The sequence below is a fragment of the Scyliorhinus canicula genome, chromosome 10, assembly GCF_902713615.1.
Source record: "Scyliorhinus canicula chromosome 10, sScyCan1.1, whole genome shotgun sequence".
Classification (NCBI taxonomy): Eukaryota; Metazoa; Chordata; class Chondrichthyes; order Carcharhiniformes; family Scyliorhinidae; genus Scyliorhinus; species Scyliorhinus canicula.
Genome location: NC_052155.1, coordinates 83957978 through 83979063, shown reverse-complemented (window position 1 = coordinate 83979063; position 21086 = coordinate 83957978). Strand labels below are relative to the sequence as shown.

The 21086-nt window shown below is 52.1% G+C and overlaps 2 protein-coding genes across 8 annotated transcripts in view; one reads left to right on the top strand and one right to left on the bottom strand.

Moving 5' to 3' along the window:
- The window catches only part of LOC119972490 (putative Polycomb group protein ASXL3), a 411440-nt gene extending 407000 nt beyond the window's left edge, over positions 1-4440 (bottom strand). For both annotated transcript variants that reach the window (XM_038809261.1, XM_038809262.1), the window contains exon 1: positions 4249-4440. In XM_038809261.1, the coding sequence (XP_038665189.1) occupies positions 4249-4302 (54 nt within the window). In that variant the 5' untranslated portion in view covers positions 4303-4440. The remainder of the gene's footprint in view (positions 1-4248) is intronic.
- Positions 4441-4642: 202 nt separating this feature from the next.
- Positions 4643-21086, top strand: part of LOC119972486 (coiled-coil domain-containing protein 178) — a 479785-nt gene continuing 463341 nt past the window's right edge. For 2 of the 6 annotated variants that reach the window (XM_038809254.1, XM_038809257.1), the window contains exons 1-2: positions 4656-4856; positions 15924-16001. In XM_038809254.1, coding sequence (XP_038665182.1) covers positions 15944-16001 — 58 coding nt within the window. In that variant the 5' untranslated portion in view covers positions 4656-4856; positions 15924-15943. Of the gene's footprint in view, positions 4857-15923; positions 16002-21086 lie in introns of all 6 variants that reach the window. The other 4 variants (XM_038809256.1, XM_038809255.1, XM_038809252.1 and 1 more) reach the window with 4 other exon arrangements.

Here is a 21086-nt window from a genome sequence, read left to right as displayed (position 1 = left end):
TCATTCTCCTCCAGTGCTTCTCAATGTCATAGACTGGATGGGACTGCACTCACCGAGTTTCATTCCTATATATCTCACCGTGGCCAGAAAATCAACATCAAAGGCTTCTCTTTCCATTCACCACTGGGTAATTTGATCTTGGCCTCCTTTTATTTTTCATCTGCATGCTGCCCGTTTGACAATATCAGCTGAAAACACGTCATGAAACCATAAGACATATGAGCAGAATTAGGCCACTCAGCCCATTGAGTCTGCTCTGCCATTCAATCATGGCTGATATTTTTCTCATCCCCATTCTCTTGCCTTCCTCCCCTGATCCCCTTATTAATCAAGAACCTATGAAATGAAATGAAAATGAAAATGAAAATCACTTATTGTCACGAGTAGGCTTCAATGAAGTTACTGTGAAAAGCCCCTATCTATCTGCGTCTTAAAGATGCTCAGTGATTTGGCCTCCACAGCCTAGATTCACCACCCTCTGGCTGAAGAAATTCCTCCTCATTTCTGTTCTCATGGATCATCCCTTCAGTTTGAGGTTGTGCCCTCGGGTTCTAGTTTCTCCTACCAGTTGAAACATCCTCCCCACGTCCACTCAATCCAGGCCTCGCAGTATCCTGTAAGTTTCAATAAGATCCCCCATATCCTCCTAAACACCCAACGAATACAGACCCAGACACCTCAACCGCTCCGTTTCCACATATACATTGATGGCAACCAGTGCTACCTCACCATCGCCTCCCTTGACAATTCCACCATCTCTCAATTTTCACACTGCTTTTTCCACATCATTCTGGATGGGCAGAAATATCCTCCAGTCAAATACTGGGGAGACTGAAGCCATTACTTACAAATACTCTCTCTCCACTGATTCCATTCCTCTCCCTGGCAAGTGTCTGTCTGAAGGCTGAACTAGACTATTCACAATCTTGGTGCCATGTTTGGTCCTGTGCTGAGCTTTTCAACCACAATATCACCAAGACTCTCTATTTCCACCTCTGCAACATCAACAAACTCTGCCCCTGCTTCAACTCTTCTGCAACTAAAACCCTCATCTATGCCTTTGTTGCTTCCAAACCTGACTATTCTATTGCACTTAGTTACCCAAAGCTCTGTTGCCCACATCCTAATTCACAGCAAATGCCATTCACCCCTGTTCTTGTTGACCTGCAGTGGGACCCAGTACAACAATACCAATTTAAAAATTTGCATCCTGGTTTTCAAATCTCTCCTTGGTCTGGCCTGTTCCATCTCTGCAATCTCCTCCAGGCCCACAACCCAATGAGATATCTGCCTTCCTCTCATTTGGCATCTTGTGCACCTCAATTTTAATTGCTTCACCGTTGGTGGCCATGCCTTCAGTTGCCTAGTTCCCAAGCTCTGGAATACTCTCCTTATGTCCTGGTCTTGCTTTCCTCCTTTAAGATTGTTTTTTAAAACTATCTTCTTGCCCAAGCTTTAAACCATAAATATCTCCTTATGTACAGTAAGAAGTCTTACAACACCAGGTTAAAGTCCAACAGGTTTGTTTCAAACACGAGCTTTCGGAGCACGGCTCCTTCTTCAGGTGAATGGAAAGGCTTGTTCCAGAAATGTTTATATAGACACAGTCAGAGATGCCCCGGAATGCGAGCACCTGCAGGCAATCAAATCATCAAAGATGCAGAGAGAGAGGTAACTCCAGGTTAAAGAGGTGTGAATTGTCCCAAGCCAGTTCAGTCGGTATTGCAGAGGCCTACCGACTGAACTGGCTTGGGACAATTCACACCTCTTTAACCTGGAGTTACCTCTCTCTCTGCATCTTTGATGATTTGATTGCCTGCAGGTGCTCGCATTCCGGGGCATCTCTGACTGTGTCTATATAAACATTTCTGGAACAAGCCTTTCCATTCACCTGAAGAAGGAGCCGTGCTCCGAAAGCTCGTGTTTGAAACAAACCTGTTGGACTTTAACCTGGTGTTGTAAGACTTCTTACTGTGCTCACCCCAGTCCAACGCCGGCATCTCCACATCATGATCTCCTTATGTGACTTAGCATCACACTTTGCACTTTCGGAGGTCGTATTACATTAAAGGCATTATATAAATATAAGTTGTCGGCTCATTTGTATCACTGAGAATGTGAAAATCAAGGACCAGCGGCTTCACTATTCCGACCAGAAAAAGTGCAGATTAGCAGTGGGGATATCTATAATTGCAGGACAAACAATCTGTTCATAGCTGTAGCCAGGAGTCCTGAATGGTGTCAGGACAAGTTACACAGCAGAATAAACATAATGTAAAACTGCTGAAAAGTGATGACAATTAACTAAAAGTCATGGTTCACACACTTTACATATACAATCTTGAATTAAAACAATGTCCCGTCACATTTTGATATTGACATACAATATTTTTAATTTCAATGATGACTACCATCACCTACAATGTAAACAATGAACAATATACTTAAATAGTCCACATGTAAATTTCTATACACCATAAATAGATGTTGCCAGCCCGAGATTGTAGCACTGTTAACAGATTTACAGTTTATAAAGATCATAGTGATGCTCAAGCAATTCATGAAGTCATTGGCACACGAAAATTGTATTGTAACCTTATATACCACATAAGTGGATCTAAAAAAAGATGTTTTTTTCCCTGGAACACTTGTATTCAATCAGGTCCAATCAGGCTCACAATTGTTTCCCGACTAATGTATTCGCATATGGGGGTGGGGAACGCCAAAAATGCACAGAGGAGTCTTTGGACAGTGCAGCCATTTCACAACTAAAATTTAAAAAAATTACACCCCAATTATATGTTAAAGGCATTTGAATTTTCAATGTTAAAACCTCAAAATAATGAAAACATTGACCTCATTCCTCCATTGTCCTTTTCCTGAGAAGACTCTCCCTTTGTCGTCAGTGTAACTCCCGTACTTGCTCATCTATCACTCACTATGGCCTATATTCTCTCCTCCCTGTCTCACTATTTTTTCGTCAACTTTATGGCATTCTTTAAATCTCAATTGAAGAATATCAAGTAAACTCATACCAAGCAAACTCAGCTCCCAATCTGGCAACTCCTCTATCACTGTATTTCAACCTGATCTCCCCATTTGCTCTGGATTGGTTCTTGGAGCTTTGAAATATGATCTGAACGGTACAGCTTAACCTAAGGGTTCAGTCCACATCATGTCTAAATAGGCCTGCCACCATTCCAGCCTTCACAATTGCTTGTAAATGTCATTTTTTAATTTTCCACATTTAATCTCAAAATGAAATGTGATATATACTTAAAATGCAAAACTTAAAAATAATTTCTTCTGCAGAATATAAAGTCCAATGTCACTTTGTTTCTTGCATTTCCTTCACAAACCACAATTGTTCAGTTTTGGGTACCTGGTGCTATCAGGTCAGACATAAAAAAATAAATGATGTTGAGACAAGCTCTCTGCTCAACCCAATAGTGTGATTCCCTCCTAACCTTTTGGTGTCTGCAATTTTACTTTTTTTTCCCATTTGAGTTATCTTTCTGCGTTATATCAGACTGTTATTTAATGCCACATCATGGTCGTCTTCTGTGTTGGAAGGCTGTAGCTACCAGGAATTGTACCAAAAATAACTCAAATTAAATTTAAATTGTGGCTGTATTAAAAATGCTAGAGAAAATGCTAAATTACACAAAAGATACCGTATATTTGTTTCTACCCCTTACTGTTTGGGTTTAAAACGTTATTGTCATTGTTGTGTTCCTTAGTTGCTGTGATGTGAACATGGTAGGAAGGCAACATTAAGTGACATAAGTTTTTTTGAGTGGCAATGCAAGATATTTACTCCCATAAACAACTATAGTATTGGTAAAGCAAATATTGTGCAAGGGAGATCTGCTGTCATTGCCTAAAATTCATGTTTGCTACTTAATCATACAGTTCAATAAATGAAAATTGTAATCAAGTGTAAACACTGCAGACGAGATTTTGAGATCACCAACAATTTATTGTTTGCATTCTTTTACAAAGATATATAACTGGAACCTACTAACATAGCACAGGGTTCTAGGTTAGTGTATTGTCTTAGAATCCCGATAAGATTATTTGCGATACCTTGAGAAAAAAAATACAAAAACTTTACGAAACAAGAGCCCAGTTTTGTTGATGCACCCTCAGTAAACAAAGCCCTAGGCAGACAACAGCAGTTGCTGCATCCGCTTGGCTCTGACCTGACCTGGATTTGATTAAAAATAAAAAAAAGAGAAAAAGGCATACCAAACGGGCCGCCTCAGCCCAAGTGCGGTCCTTCTTTTTCCTTTTGTCTTTCATTCTTTTTTTCCTTTTTCACTCCGAACATGTAATTGTTTTATTTTTTTGTGGGGGGAGGGGACACACACTCAAACAGCAAAGGACTACACTAGAAGACAACAATCCCACTTGCACATACAGTAGTACACAGCTCTCCCCCTCTCCTCCCCCAGCTGACAGCTCACCCCTCCCCCACCCCCAAAACAATACAATACCCAGCCTCCCCCGCGCCGTCGCAGTCAAAGGTCACGCACAGACCCACTCGCCTCTCGCGAGTCTTCATCCCTTCGTTTGTTTCTTGAATGAGAGGAGTTGAGGATAAATGACGTAAGGGAGAGCTCGCACCTGCGCGCGCGCGTGCGATTGCCGGCACTCGGCGGCTGGAATAGGGGCGGTGCGCGGGGACAGAGGGCGCGCCGTTGCCTGGCTACCGCCGCTGCCTGGTTACCGCCGCTGCCTGGTAACCGGGCAAGTGCCGCACCGCGCGCCGACCCCAAAATATTGGCAGGTTCGAGTGGCAGCAATGAACGGCGCCGGCCGACTGACAGCACCACAGACAGTCAGCGATCTGTGCTGTGAGTATCGATAACACGGCAGCTGCTCTTGTGACTTATCATTGTCAAATTATCGATTCATTCTTTCATTAATCGAGTTACTTTTCATCTTTTCGCCTTCTATCCCCCCCCCCCCCCCTCCAAACCAAAAGGAAATAACCAATAGTTTTCTCCAATGTGGACAGTTTTCCCAGGTCGTGCCTTTGACAAAACAGTGATCCTTACATTGAGTGCGGATCTTTGGTCTTGCTGGTGTTTATGTTCCACATGAGCCCTCCTCCCAGCCTAGTTCACCTCACCCCAGCAACGTGCGTTTCCCCACCTTCCCCGAAACCTGTACTATATATATACACCTCAACCACTTCTGGCTGTGGTATCGGCCGTGTTCTTTAGCACACGTTGGGTAAATAAGTTCCTTCTGGATTTCTCATTGGATTTATTGGAAAGTGTCAGTTACATGAGGATAGTGATTTAGGGTAATCGACCAAAAGAGGCAGCACGAAGAAACTTTGTTTCAGGAAGTGAGTTGCCCTGATTTATGTACTGCTTGAAAAGGTGTTGGAAGCAGATTCAATGGTAACATTCATGGAGAATTGGATAAATATGTGCAGAGAAAACATTTACAGGGAAGTGACAAAAGAGCAGGGAATGGGATTAATTGGAGAGCTTGACCCAGGAGTCAGCCACGAGTTAAATCCAATATTTAACATTTCTTGCCCTTTTGTTTTTACTATGAAATTTCAGTTTTCTTTTAGTAAAAAGATAAAGATATAGACCCAAATCTACCGGTGTCCAGGGCAATTAAAACTGGAAGTTTAAACATCTAATGGGCTAATGTACACTGCTTAATGTCTTCATGCAAGGTTCTGACACTGATACTTTTTGAAATGTTAGTTGGTTAACACCTGGTCTAACTCAGTGTAACTGTGATGTGGAGATGCCGGCGATGGACTGGGGTGAGCATAGTGATGCGACCATCAATTCACTCGGAGACTCGAGTCGAAGTAAACAGTGGTTTTAATCAGCTTACAACTTTGCCTGCCTGCGACTGGTACATTACTGAAGGCGATCCTGCAGGTCAGCTGCTCTTATACTTCCTATAAGGGGCGGAGCCATGGGCGGAGCCCATACATGCTCCACATCTCCCCCTGTGGGTGAAGCTACACAGTGGCCCATAGATAGAGCCCACAGGGTTAATGGCATGGCGTAATGCAACACAGTATACTGGTGAATTAATAGTCCTTATACATTCACCACATTCACCCCCTGTAAAAAAAAAAATTAAGTCCGGCGGGGGTGATGGGTTCACAAATTCAGTCGGTCCGGCGCCCAGATCGTACATTGTGACCGATGAAGCACTGGCGTCACAGCCGTTTCGGATGGCTGTGTAAGTGGGTTCAGTGCGGGCCCAGTGGTGGACTCCGGGTGCGGTTCTTCCGGGTGGAAGGGAGTGCGTGCGGAAACCAAATAGATGCAGGGGCGAAGGACATGGTGGGTTGGGTGGGGTATAGTGTGGGGGGTACATTAGTGGTAGTGGTGGAGGAGCCTGCTGGTGCCAGGTCTCGGAGGGAGACGGTATCCTGCCGACCATCGGGGTGTTCGACGTATGCATAATGTGGGTTCGAGTGAAGGAGCTGGACCCTCTCTACCAGGGGGTCGGTCTTATGGGTCCGAATGTGTTTCTGAACGAGGACAGGCCCTGGTGTCCTCAGCCAGGGCGGAAGCGAGGCCCTTTGGTAGTTCCCCGAGAGAAGATAAACAAGCGGTCATGAGGAGTCTGGTTTGTGGCCGTGCAAAGGAGAGACCTAATAGCGTGGAGCGCATCGGGGAGGACCCCCTGCCAGTGAGAAACGGGGAGATTCCTGGACCGTAGGGCCAGTAGGACGGTCTTCCAGACTGTCACGTTCTCCCTCTCCTCCTGCCCGTTTCCCCAGGGGTTGTAACTGGTAGCCCTGCTCGAGGCGATGCCCTTACTGAGCAGGTACTGCCACAGTTCGTCGCTCATGAAGGACGAGCCCCTGTCACTGTGGACATAATTGGGGAAACTAAACAGTGTGAAGACGCTGTGCAGGGCTCTGATAACGGTGGGGGTGGTCATGTCGGGGCATGGGATGGCAAATGGGAAACGGGAGAACTCGTCTATAATGTTAAGGAAATAGGTAATGCGATTATTTGAGGGGAGAGGCCCTTTGAAATCAATACTGAGGCGTTCAAAGGGCCGGGAAGCCTTTACCAGGTGGGCCTTATCTGGTCAATAGAAGTGTGGTTTACACTCCGCGCAGATTTGGCAATTCCTGGTTACAACTTTGACCTCCTCGGTGGAGAAGGGCAGGTTACGGGCCTTGATGTAATGGGCGAGCCGGGTGACCCCCGGGTGGCAGAAGTCGTGGATAGCCTGTAGTCGGTCGTCTAGCACGCCGGCACATGTGCTGTGGGACAGGGCATCTGGTGGCTCGTTGAGCCTCCCAGGACGATATACTATATCGTAATTATAGGTGGAGAGTTCGATTCTCCACCTCAAGATCTTATCATTATTGATCTTGCCCCGCTGCGAAATTATCAAACATGAAGGCAACCGATCGGTGATGAGGGTAAACCTCCTACCAGCGAGGTAGTGCCTCCAGTGCCGCACGGCTTCCACGATGGCCTGAGCTTCCTTTTCGACCTAGGAGTGTCGGGGTTCAGAGGTGGAGAGGTTGCGTGAAAAAACCGCTACCGGCCTGACTGCTTGGTTCAGTGTGGTGGCGAGAGCGACCTCTGAAGCGTCTCGCTCCACCTGGAAGGGGACAGACTCGTCCACGGCACTCATGCTGGCTTTGGCGATGTCCGCCTTGATGCAGTTGAAGGCCTGGCGAGCCTCGGCTGACAGTGGGAAAAGGGTGGCTTTAAATAGTGGGCGGGCTTTGTCCGCATACTGGGGGACCCACTGGGCGTAATAGGAAAAAAATTCAAGACACCTCTTGAGGGCCTTGGGATAGTAATGGAGGGGGAGTTGCAGGAGGTGGCGCATACGGTCAGGGTCGGGCCCCAGGACCCCGTTTTCCACGACGTAGCCTGATGTGACCATCAATTCACAAGACACGTGATTGGAAGAGAACAGTGGTTTTAATAGTCTTACAACAGAGCCTGCCTGCGACGAGATGAACTGAGAGCAGGCTTACGACTGCAGTGCTTTATACTTCCGGTTAGTGGGAGGAGCAATGGGCGGAGCCAAGGGTGGAGCCCAATACAAACTCCTCATCTCCCCCTATGGGCAGAGCCGCGCAACGGCTCGTATACAGAGCCCACGAGGACACAATACATGTAATACAACACAGTGTGAATTACTAGGTATATAATTCACCACATTCACCCCCTGTAAAAAAAATCAAGTCTGGCGGGGGTGATGGGTCTACAAATTGAGCCGGCCCGGTGGCCGAGTCGTCCTTTGGGATCAGCGGAGTACCGGGGTTGCAGCCTCTTCGGGTGGCTGGATGGGGGCGGTCGGCGAGGGTACGATGGTGGACTCCAGGGGTGATTCGGTCCGAGCTTCGTACCCGACTGGTGCGACGGGCGACGGGGAGCGCAGGAAACCAATAGGCGTGGGGGCGCGGAGCACGGGCGGTGAACCTATAGGGTTCGGGGGCGCAGGGTGCGGAGGGTTGGTTGGGGTGTAGTGTGAGGGGTACCTCGGCGGTAGTGGTGGTGGAGTTGGATCCTGCAGGGGCCAGGTCCCGGAGGGAAACAGTGTCCTGACGGCCGTCAGGGTATTCGATGAAAGCGTATTGGGGGTTTGAGTGGAGTAGGAGCACTCTTTCTACGAGTGGATCAGTTTTGTGTGCCCAGACGTGCTTCAGGAGGAGAACCGGCCCCTGTGTCTTCAACCAAGCTGGGAGCGAAACCCCTGTGGTAGAAAAAACAAATAGCCGTTCGTGAGGGGTCTGGTTGGTGGCGGTGCACAGGACGGACTTAATAGAATGGAGTGCGTTGGGGAGGACCTCCTGCCAATGGGAGGTCGGGAGATTCCTGGACCGGAGGGTCAGTAGGACGGTGTTCCAGACCGTCGCGTTCCCCCTCTCCACCTGCCTGTTCCCCCTGGGGTTGTAGCTGGTAGACCTGCTCGAGGCGATGCCCTTGCCGAGTAGGTACTGACGCAGCTCGTTGCTCATAAACGACGAACCCCTGTCGCTGTGTATGTAGCTGGGGAAACCGAACAGGGTGAAGATACTGTACAGAGCTCTGATGACTGTGTGGGAGGTCATATCGGGGCATGGGATGGCAAACGGGAAGCGGGAGAACTCATCGATGACGTTCAGAAAGTACACGTTTCGATTGGTCGAGGGGAGTGGCCCTTTGAAATCGATGCTCAGGTGTTCAAAGGGCCAGGAGGCCTTTACCAGGTGGCCCTTGTCTGGGCTATAGAAGTGCGGTTTGCACTCCGCGCAGATCGGGCAATCCCTGGTGATGGCTTTTACCTCCTCGGTGGAGAAAGGCAGATTTCGGGCTTTGACGTAGTGGGCGAGCCGGGTGGCAGAGGTCATTGTGGATAACTTTCAAGCGGTCGTCTTGCGTGCTGGCGCACGTGCTGCGAGACAGGTCATCTGGGGGCTCGTTGAGATTCCCCGGTCGATACATAATATCATAATTGTAGGTGGAGAGTTTGATCCTCCACCGCAGGATTTTATCATTTTTAATTTTGCCCCTTTGTGAGTTGTCAAACATGAAGGCAACCGATCTGGCCGGTGATGAGAGTGAACCTCCTACCTGCGAGGTAGTGCCTCCAGTGTCGTATAGCTTCCATGATGGCATGTGCTTGTTTTTCGACCGAGGAGTATCGAAGTTCCGAAGCGGAGAGGGTTCGGGAGAAAAAGGCGACTGGTCTTCCTGCCTGATTTAGAGTGGCTGCGGGAGCGACCTCTGAGGCGTCACTCTCCACCTGGAAGGGGACGGATTCATCCAACGCCTGCATGGTCGCTTTGCGGCGGTGTCCTCCTTGATGCAGGTGAAGGCCTGGCGAGCCTCAGCTGACAGAGGAAAGAGTGTGGCCTTAAATAGTGGGCGGGCTTTGTCCGCATATTGAGGGACCCGCTGGGCATAATACGAGAAGAATCCCAGGCACCTCTTGAGGGCCTTGGGACAATGAGGGAGAGGGAGTTGTAAGAGGGGGCGCATACGGTCCGGGTCGGGGCTCAGGACTCCATTTTCCACGACATAGCCGAGGATGGCTAGCCTGGTCGTGCGGAAAACGCATTTCTCCGTGTTATACATGAGGTTAAGTTTCTGGGCACTTTGGAGAAATCGATGGAGGTTAGCATTGTGGTCCTTCTGATCATGGCCGCAGATGGTGACGTTATCCAAGTACGGAAACGTGGCCTGCAGCCCGTACTGGTTCCACCACTCTGTCCATTGCTCGTTGGAACACCGAGATCCCATTCGTGACGCCAAAGGGAACCCGGAGGAAATGGAAGAGGCGGGCCATCTGCCTCGAATGGCCGTGTAGTGGCGGTCCTCTGGGGCGGATTGGGAGCTGGTGGTATGCAGACTTCAGATCCACCGTGGAGAAGATGCGGTACTGGGCGATCTGAATCACCATGTCTGCAATCCTGGGGAGGGGGTATGCATCGAGGAGCGTGATGCGGCTAATGGTTTGGCTATAGTCCACTACCATTCAGAATTTTTCCCCGGTCTTGACGACCACCACCTGAGCTCTCCAGGGGCTGTTACTGGCCTCTATGACCCCCTCACGTAGGAGCCTCTGGACCTCGGTTCTGATAAACACCCTGTCCTGCAGGCTATACCGCCTGCTGCGAGTGGCTACGGGTTTGCAGTCCGGAGTGAGATTAGCAAAGAGTGGAGGGGGGTCGATTTTTAGCTTCGCTGGACTGCAGATAGTGAATGGAGGTAGGGGTCCGCCGAAGCTGAGTGTGAGGCTTTTGAGGTTACACTGGAAGTCGAGTCCCAGTAAGAGTGGGGCGCAGAGTTCGGGGAGTACGAACAGCTGGAAGTTCGAGTAGCTGGCGTCCTGAATCATTAGGGTCGCGACGGTGCGCCCTTGGATGTGAACAGAGTGTGAGCACGAGGCGAGGGAGATAATTTGCCATGCAGGGAAGATAGGGAGCGAACAGCGTCTTACCAGTTCTGGGTGTACGGAGGTCTCGGTGCTCTCGGAGTCGAAGAGGCACGGTGTCCTGTACCCGTTGATTTTAACTGTCATCATAGAGTTCCAGAGGTGTTTAGACGCGACTTGTCCAACGTGACTGCGATGAGTCGCGGGTAGTCGGCGGCTCGATCAGCTGTGCTGGAGTGGCCCCATGATGACTGTCCGCTGAGGTTGTAGTCTTCAAGATGAGTTTCAGAGGTTGAAGAGGATGGAGCCCAAGATGGCCGCCTCTGTGGATCGCACGTGGCGGGCGACGAGGAAGATGGTATCCAAGATGGCGGCCCCCATGAGTCACACGTGGCCGGCCATGTGGAGGAGAGTTGCCAAGATGGCGGCCCCAATGAGTTGCACGTGTCGGGTTGGGGCGGAGTCGGCATACAGGCTGCAGCATTACGGGGCCTGTGGGCCTGTGAGTTTGGGAAGCTGCTGCAGGTCGTGTTGCGGGCCGGGCAATGCTGCCATGGGTGTTGGGGCTGCCCACAAAAATGGCACGCTGGTGCTACATAGTGGGTGGGTGGCCGCGCGGCGCAGGCCTGGGGCAGTCGCTGGTCGGGGGCTCATGATGGGGTCGCTTGGTCCGCGGGGAACGAGGTGAGGCTGCGGAACGAGACCTCCATGGTTGTAGCTAACTCTACAGTGTCCTCCAAGTTCTAGGCCCCTTTCTCAAGCAACCGCTGGCGCACATAGTTGGACCTGAGCCCTGCTACGTATACATCACAGACAGCGAGTTCCATATGTTGGGCTGTTACAGCCTGAAAATTGCAGTCCTGAACTAGGGTTTTTAAATTGCGCAGAAAGTCTTCCAGCGACTCTGCGTGGCGCTGGCGGCGGGTCGTAAAAATGTGGCGCGCGTAGACCTCGTAGATGGGCCGCACGGACATTTGGTCGAGCATGGCCAGAGCCTCCGTATACGAGGTAGTACAGTTAAGTTGAGTAGAGATACGATGGCTCACCCTTGCGTGCAGTAGGCTGAGTTTCTGCTCCTCTGTAGTTTCTGAAGTGCTTGATTCAGCCAGGTAGGCCTTGAAACATCTGAGCCAGTGTAGAAAGATTTCTTTCGCCTCTGCAGCCTGCGGGTCGAGTTCTAGTCGGTCAGGTTTGAGGGCTGATTCCATAGTAATTTTCTTCAAATTTTCTAAGACTACTAAATTGATGTGACCATCAATTCACAATGATTGGAAGTGAACAGTGGTTTTAATAGTCTGACAACAGAGCCTGCCTGCGATGAGATGAACTGAGAGCAGGCTTACGACTGCAGTGCTTTATACTTCCGGTTAGTGGGAGGAGCAATGGGTGGAGCCATGGGCGGAGCCAAGAGTGGAGCCCAGTACAAACTCCTCATCTCTCCCTATGGGCAGAGCTGCGCAAAGGCTCGTATACAGAGCCCACGAGGACACAATACATGTAATACAACACAGTTTGAATTACTAGGTATATAATTCACCACATAGCCGAGGATGGCTAGCCTGGTAGTGCGGAAAATGCATTTCTCCTTGTTGTTAGTGAGGTTAAGGGCGCGATTCTCCCAAAACGGGAGAAATCGTAAGGCTGGCGTCAAACCCGCCCGGGTTTGACGCCAGCGCGCCCCTTCCCGACCGGGAACCGATTCTGGTCGCCGGTCGGGGCTAGCAGCCCGACGCCGTAAGCTCCGGCATCACGGGCTTAACGAATTTCGTTAAGCCCGCTTGCCGGAGTTAGCGCCGGCTGACGCGTCATATGACGTCAGCCGCGCATGCGCGGATTGGAAGACTCCAACCCGCGCATGCGCGGATGACGTCATCGCGTATTTGTGCGAAACCCGCGCATGCGCGGGCCGGGATGCCCCTCAGCCGCCCCGCGAATGGATACTGCGGGGCGGCGGAAGGAGAAATAGTGCGCGGGCATCGGGCCCGCTGCCCGCGATCGGTGGGCACCGATCGCGGGCCCATGGCACACCCTTGGCACGGCCGTGGTACTGCCGGTGCCAAGTCGGTGCCATGGTTATAAAAAGCGAGTTGTTCCCGCCGTTTTACGAACGGCCAGACCAGGTGTGTTTGCCGTTCGTAAAAACAGCGTAAAGGGCTGGGACTTCGGCCCATCTATCAGCTGTGAATCGCTGCCGGCTGTAAAAAAACGGCGGCAGCGATTCGTGTCGGGAGTTGGGCGGGGGGGGGGGAGAATAGCGGGAGGGTGGGAAAAATGTCGGGAAGGCCCTCCCGCTATTCTCCGACCCGTCGTGGGGAGCGGAGAATCGCGCCCTAAGTTTTTGGGCGGTTTGAGAAATCGATGGAGGTTGGCGTCGTGGTCCTGCTGAACATGGCCGCAGATGGTGACATTGGCCAAGTACAGAAATGTGGCCCGCAGCCCGTACTGGTCCACCATTCGGTCCAGCGCTCGTTGGAACACCAAAACCCTGTTTGTGATGCCAAGGGGACCCGGAGGAAATTAAAGGGTCGTCCGTGTGCCTCAAACGCCGTGTAGTGGCGGTCCTCCAGGCGGATTGGGAGATGGTGGAATGCAGACTTCAGATCCACCGTGGAGAACATGCGGTAGTGCGCGATCTGATTCACCATGTCAGCAATCCGGGGAAGGGGGTACGCATCAAGGTGCGTAAACCGGTTAATGGTCTGGCTGTAATCAACCACCATCCGGAACTTTTTCACGGTCTTGACGACCACCACCTGAGCTCTCCAGGGGCTATTGCTGGCTTCTATGACTCCTTCCCGCAAGAGACGCCGGACCTCGGACCTAATAAATGCCCTGTCCTGCAGACTATACCTCCTGCTTCGAGTGGCTACTGGCTTGCATTCCATGGTGAGGTTAGCAAGAGGGGAGGGGGTCAATCTTTAGTGTTGCGAGGCTGCATATAATGAGCGGGGGCAGGGGTCCGCCAAAACTAAGATTTAGGCTTCTGAGATTGCACTGAAAATCGAGTCCTAAGAGCAGAGGTCTGGGAGCACGTACAATTGAAAATTGGTATACTCGGCGCCCTGTATCGTTAAGGTTGCAGTCGTGCGCCCTTGGATTTGTACTGAGTGCAACCCAGAGGCGTGGGAGATTGTTTGTTGCGTCGGGAATATCGTGAGCGAACAGCGTTTTACCAGATCCGGGTCGACAAAAGCTCTCGGTGCTCCCCGGAGTCGAACAGGCAAGGTGTCTGGAATCCGTTAACCCGGACGGCCATCATGGAGCTCTTGAGGTGCTTGGGTCTTGACTGGTCTAAGATGACTGCACTGAGTTGGGGATAGTCGGCGGCGTGTCGGTGGTGCTGGGACGGCCCCGCGATGACTGTCCGTGCAGATCGTACGCGTCGAGGGGCGTGGTGGGTGATGGCCAAGGTGGCATCGCACGTGGCGGGCAGCGAGTAAGATGGCGCCCAAGATGGCGGCCCCCATGGATCGCACGTGGCGGGCGGGTGAGGAAGATGGCGGCCCTCATGGATCGCACGTGGCTGGCCACGTGGGGGGGATTGCCAAGACGGCGGCCCCTGTGAGTCGCACGTGTTGTGTGGAGTCGGGGTCGACAGACACGCTGCCACATTACGGGGTCTGCGGGCCTGAGAGTCGGTGAATTGAGTTTGCGCGTTCGAGTTCGAGTGTTTGGGCTTGGCCAGGCAGACCTTTGCGAAGTGTCCTTTTCGCCCGCAGCTGCTGTGGGCCGGGCATTGTTGCCGGGGGTGTTGGGGGCTGGCCGCAAAAATGACAAGATATCCCCCCGTGGTGGGCGGCCGGCTGTGCGGCGCAGGCCTGGGGTAGTCTCTGGTCGGGGGTCCCACGAGGGGGTCGCGTGATCGGCTGGGAACGCAGTGAGACTCTGAAAAGCGACTTCGAGTGAGGTCGCCAGTTTTAACCGTGTCCTCCAGGTCCTGGGCCCCTTTTTCGAGCAGGCGCTGCCTCATAGTTCGATCGGACCCCCGCAACGTAAACGTATCGGACGGTGAGTTCCATGTTCTGAGTGACTGTAACGGTCTGATAGTTACAGTCGCGCGCGAGGGCCTTGAGGTCGCGCAGATAGTCATCTTGCGACTCCCCGGGCGATTGCGGTGAGTAGTGAAGATATGTCGCGTATAGACTTCATTCACAGGCTGCACATAGATGCGTTCGAGTTTCGTGAGGGCCTCAGTATAGGAGGTGGCTTTGTCAAGTTGGGCAGAAATACGATGGCTCACCTGTGCGTGGAGAAAACTCAATCTCTGTTCGTCCGTGACGGATGATGTCGATAACGCAGCCAGGTAGGCCTTGAAACACCAAAGCCAATGCGAAAAAATTTATTTCGCCTCCGCGGCCTGTGGATCGAGTTCCAGTCTGTCAGGTTTGAGAGCTGACTCCACAGTAGTTCTCTAAGCTGATTAAATTGATGCGACCATCAATTCACTCGGAGACTTGAGTCGAAGTAAACAGTGGTTTTAATCAGCTTGCAACTTTGCCTGCCTGCAACTGGTACATTACTGAAGGCGGTCCTGCAGGTCAGCTGCTCTTGTACTTCCTATAAGGGGCGGAGCCACGGGCGGAGCCCGTACATGCTCCACATCTCCCCCTGTGGGTGAAGCCACACAGTGGCCCATAGATGGAGCCCACAGGGTTAATGGCATGGCATAATGCAACACAGTATACTGGTGAATTAATAGTGCTTATACATTCACCACACACAGTAAGAAGTTACAACACCAGGTTAAAGTCCAACAGGTTTGTTTCAAATCACTAGCTTTCGGAGCACTGCTCCTTCCAAAGGTGAATGAGTGTAACTGAACTGAGCACTACAACCAAGCAACGACCTATCTGCCACCCTTCCCCACCCATCTTATTAGACACTCCCACCGGTCGACCACTCCCAGGAGCATTTACCACCCCTACCCCAGATGCATCCACTCTCCCCCCCCCCCCCCCCCCCCACCCCAAGTGACATGTCTATCACCCCAGCAATGTGTCTAAGCGATTTTCAAAGGAAACCATTTTTGTGTTTTTATATAGGAACCACAACCAGGAGCATAATGTCAGAGTTGCAACTATTAAGTCAGCGCAGTAACAAAATGTCTGCTCCAATGCGAGGTAGGAACCTGGTTTTCACAGATCATCAATAATAACTTGCATTTGTATAGTGCCTTTAAAGTAGTAAAGCATTCTATATCTCTTCGCAAGGGAATTATCACCTAAATTTGACACCGAGCCAAGTAAAGGGTGATTAGGACAAATGGTCAAAAGCTTGGTCAAGAGTTAGTTTGAAGGAGCTTCTAAGATGAAAAGAGAAGTAGAAATGTAAAAAGGCCTCAAGATGAGTTTCAGAGCTTAGGCGTGTTGGTAGCTTAAGGAATGGCCTATGATGGAGCAATTAAAATCAGGTTCACACAAGAGGCCAGAATTCGCTGAACAGTGATCTCATAGGGGTTACATCATGGAGGCTGCGGAGGGAACTGAAGACAAGGATGAAGTTTTTAAATGAAATTGTTTGCCAAATTCAGAGCACAGCCATTAGATGTGACCAGATTTGGTGAGTTAAGATGGGAGCCACGGAGTTTTGGGTGTGGTGACATTCATCAAGCATACAATATGATTATTGACCGAGAGAATTGGAATAGTTGAGATTAAAGGTAACAAAGGCCTGGCTGAGGATTTCAGTGACAGATGTGCTGGGGTAGGGGGTGGAGGGGAGCTGTATTACGGAAGTGAAAACAGACTTTCTTGGTGATAGATCAAATGTAATAAAACTCATTTCGATCTCAAATATAACCATCAAGGCTACGAATGGTTCATAATCAGACAGTTGCCAGGGAAGGTAAATTGTTAAAAGCTGGCGAATAGTATGTGTGGCAGGGATTGGAGACAATGGGGAGGATTCTCCGTTCTCCTCTCTGGAGCAGTAATGCACAAGCTTTACGATCCCCTTGTGATCGGAAAGCAGGGTACAATTCAGTGTTCCACGCAAAGTAAATTTTTGTATGTCATGGAATATGAGGGGATTCTCAAGGGATCCCGATATTGGGCCACCATCTTGAGTAGGCGGCCAGTTAGCGGAGCCCTGTGGCCAGCACCCTTCCCGCACCGCAAATCAGCTCCGAGCCCTCAACCACAAATCAGTCTCCCAGCCCAGGATTTCCTGGGTACCATCCCCCACCCCTAAGGTGACCCAACCCACCTTGCCCGAGGGACCCTTATAATAGGGGGATCTCCCCTCCCTAGGGACCCCTGTAATACGGGATCCCCATCATCCCAGGGACCACTGCAATATGGTACCCTCCCCCCAGGGACTCCTGTCATAGGAGGACCAAACCTACTGTCATGGGAATGTCCCTTAAGGAACATGTTTTGCCTTCTCAAAATGGCTGCGGTGATGTCATTGTGTGGGTGGAGCTGAGCGGTGTCTCTGGTTTTACTTTGGTTTGGAGCTGGAAGCGGTTTGTGGCATCTGAGTTTTACTTTCGGTTTAGACAGTTGGAAGCTGTATTCAGACTACAAAGATCTTGGATCTCTGCATGCTAAAAAGGTTTCTCCGATCACTTGGTAACTGCAAAGTATAACTGTGTTCTTGAAGGAATTCAAACCTACTCTTTGTGGTAAAAGGGATTGTCTGATTTATGGATGTTGTTACTTGAGTGAAACAGTAAAGGGAAGTTATTAAGGGTTAAATATAGAGTAGTGTAGCTGTGTGGGGTATTTATGTTGTAGTTGATAAAATGCTTACTGTGTATTTATAAAATGTTAACTGAATTCGTAGAATAAACTTTGTTTTTGAGTACAAGTGCTTAAGGCCTCTGTTGCAGAACACCTGAAGAGTAGGCCCTTGTGCTCCTCGTAACCAAAATCTCTAAACAGTTGTAGGTCAGGTGAATTCCATGATATGCTTTGGGTGTTCTCTAAACCCTGGTCCATAACACCATCCACCAAGGACTCCTGAATCGGGAGGCCCAGACCATCCCTCAGGGACCCAGTAATAGGGGGACCCCCAAGGACCCTCTCAGGCTCTCCCTCCCTAAAGTGACCTCATCCACAGACCCTCACCCCCACCAGAAAATGTACCCCTGTCTGGAAGCTAGAGAGCAGTCCAGCCAGCGGCTGTAAGAAATATTATGGGCGGGTTCCTCCGATATCGGCGCGATGGCCGGAACCCGGCACCAAAAACGGCGCGAATCACTCCGGCGTCGTACCCCCGAACAGCGCAAATTCTCCGACCTGGAATGGGCAAGCAGCGCGTGACGCCATTCGCGACGGCGTCACTGTCATGGAGGCGCCGCGTCATTGACGCCGTGCGACGTCACAGCACAAAAGATGCCCCCCCCCCGAGAGACCCGTCAAGATGGCTGCCCGCTGCGCAGCGCCGAGGTTCCAGGAGCGGGACATCGAGGCGCTCCTGGACACAGTGGAGCAGAGGAGGGAGACCCTGTAGCCCCGGACACAGCCGGAGGGTCGCTCCACGCCTCAGCCGGCTCCTGTGGAGGGAGGTGGCAGAGGCCGGTCAGCGCCGTGGCGAAACACCAAGGACAGGCCCCAGTGCCATAAGATGGTCAATGACCTTGTCAGGGCAGCCAGGGTGCGTTACCCCCCACCTCCGATGTGCGGCACATGCCCTCGGTGCAACTCACATGGCTGCACCCACCCATGCAGCGCTCAGTGGCAGGATGGGTTGCGCACCTCTGCCAATATACACACAACCGCTAGCCTGAATGTATATCTCTGCCTAACACTGTTGCCCTTTATTCCTGCCCCCACCGCCCTGCCCACAAGTGAAGCGCGCACACAACAACTGGGAGCGTGAGAGGAGCGGAGGGGGTCCAGCTGATGTGAGTCCACTAACCGTTAATGAGGAGAGGGCCCTGGAACTCGCAGGCGGACCCGAGGACTGGGACGTTGCGGATGCAGATGTTGGGGTCGCACCACCAAGGTGAGACCCCCCCCCTCCCACGGCCTGCCCCCCTTTTCCCCTTTCCACCTTTAACCCCCTTCCCCCATATCCCCCTTCCCCCATATCCCCCTTCCCCATATCCCCCTTCTCCATAACCCCCTTCCCCCCATATCCCCTTCTCCCATCATCCCCCGCCTGCGTGTCTAACCATGCATGCTGTATTGTGTATTGCAGGACCAATATCGAGGCACCCGTCCCCGCGGATGCCAACCGCCCCCAGGATGATCCAGGGCGGCCACGGACTGGGAGAGACCCCGGCCCATCAGGCATACCATGCCCCCAGAACGATCCAGGGCGGCCACGAGACAGGGAGAAAACCGGCACCTCTGGCATAACGACGCCCCCAGGGCGCCACGGGACAGGGACAGACCCGGAGCACCAGGGAGACGACGTCCCCATCTCGTGCAGGTGCGGCGACGCAGGCTGGCAACATCCAGCGGTGAGTGGGGACAGCCACAGGCCCCTGTCGCAGCCGAGCCAGGACACCGCTACCCAGGACACCTCTACCCAGGAAGCCTCTACCCAGGACGCCGCTACCCAGGACACTCTACCCAGGAAGCCTCTACCCAGGACACCTCTATCTAGGACACCTCTACACAGGACGCCACTACCCAGGAACACCTCTACACAGGACGCCACTACCCAGGACGCCGCTACCCAGGACACTCTATCTAGGACACCTCTACCCAGGACGCCGCTACCCTGGACGCCGCTACCCTGGATGGCGCTACCCAGGACGCCGACACGCAGGACGCTGACACGCAGGACGCCGACACACAGGACACATGACAAACAGGACACTGACGCATAGGGGATGGTGGACAGGAACCACCACCCTAGCGGACCATGGACTTTGGGTCGATGAGGACCACGACACAACGCCACTGCTATTCCCTACACCCTCCACCATCGCAGAGACACTCACCTCAGTTTGGGCACTTTAGCTATGAGGCTTCTGGTACACTCACTGGTGCTCATAACACAGCCGTACCAGTACAGCAGGTGGAGGTAGGAACAGCCGAGTGGCCGGGAGGTCGGAGGGCATCCCAGCGCGAGCAACCATCTGGTGAGTCCCGGGTTCCTGGAGTTACCACATCCAGCCATAGACCCGATGCAGTCACGGACCCAGGGACGATCGAAGGGGGGTGATGGCCGGCTTGCGGCACCTGCAGACGCAAGTGGAGGAATCCACCTATGTCCAGGAGCAGGGAGTGGTGCCGGTCATGCGTGCCACCCAGGCCGAAACCCAGGCCATGCAATGGGGGTGACGGTGTCAGACATGTGGAGCAGTATGCAAGGCCTGGGGCTTTCCGTGCTGGCGGCGTCTGTGGCCCAGGACATGGCTGCCCTCTCACAGGCAGCCATGAGCCAGAGCCAGAAGCAGATCGCAGAGGCGCTCAACCCCGTGGCCCAGTCCCTGCAGGCCGTGGCCCAGTCTCAGCCGGCCATCACTGAGGGCATCGGCGCCATTGCCCAGGTGCTGGCCGGCGTTGCCCATACATAGACAGGGATGGCCAACTCCTGAGCTCCATGGCTGCAAACTTGCAGGCCCTTGTTGATACCAGGGTGGGCCTCCAGGACTGTGCAGCGCCAGGTGTCACGGAGGGCATTGGATGGTGCGTCCGTTCGCATCCCCGACCCATGTAGAGGGGTCGGGGGTCATCGGGCACCCCGAGGAGGAGGAGGTGCTGAGGCATGTTCCGGGTCCCCCTATTGGGGAAGGTCCCGGAACACCCGCGACACCCCGGACACCCCCCCCTTTCCGTCCCAGGTACATCTGGTGGGCAACGGGCAGACATGGCTGGCTGCTCGCACCGAGCCGCAGCCTAGTCCAGCTAGGCCAGACCGCCCCATAATACGCCGCCAAAGGGATCCCGAATCACAGGACAGGAATCACAGTATTCCAACTCCAGTTCTGCTGTACTGTCCTGGGGAACCACCTAGACGGAGTCGAAGGGGCCCATAAGGCCAAACAGATTAGACACGGAGTAAGTTGGCACGGGTGCAGGGCACAGATGAGTTATAGGGGTTAGGGCATGTGTATGAACTGTTTGTTATTAAAATCACTTTGACACCTACAGAAGCTGCCTTTGTGCTCTGTCCGAAGCATGCGGGGGTGTGGTGTGAGGTGAGCGCCAGTGTGTGTGTGATGAGTGATAGGTGTAGCCACCAAAGTTGGCCATTCCCTCAATACAAAATGGAGGAACGCAAAGCTTGCAGGGTAAAATGGACAAGTT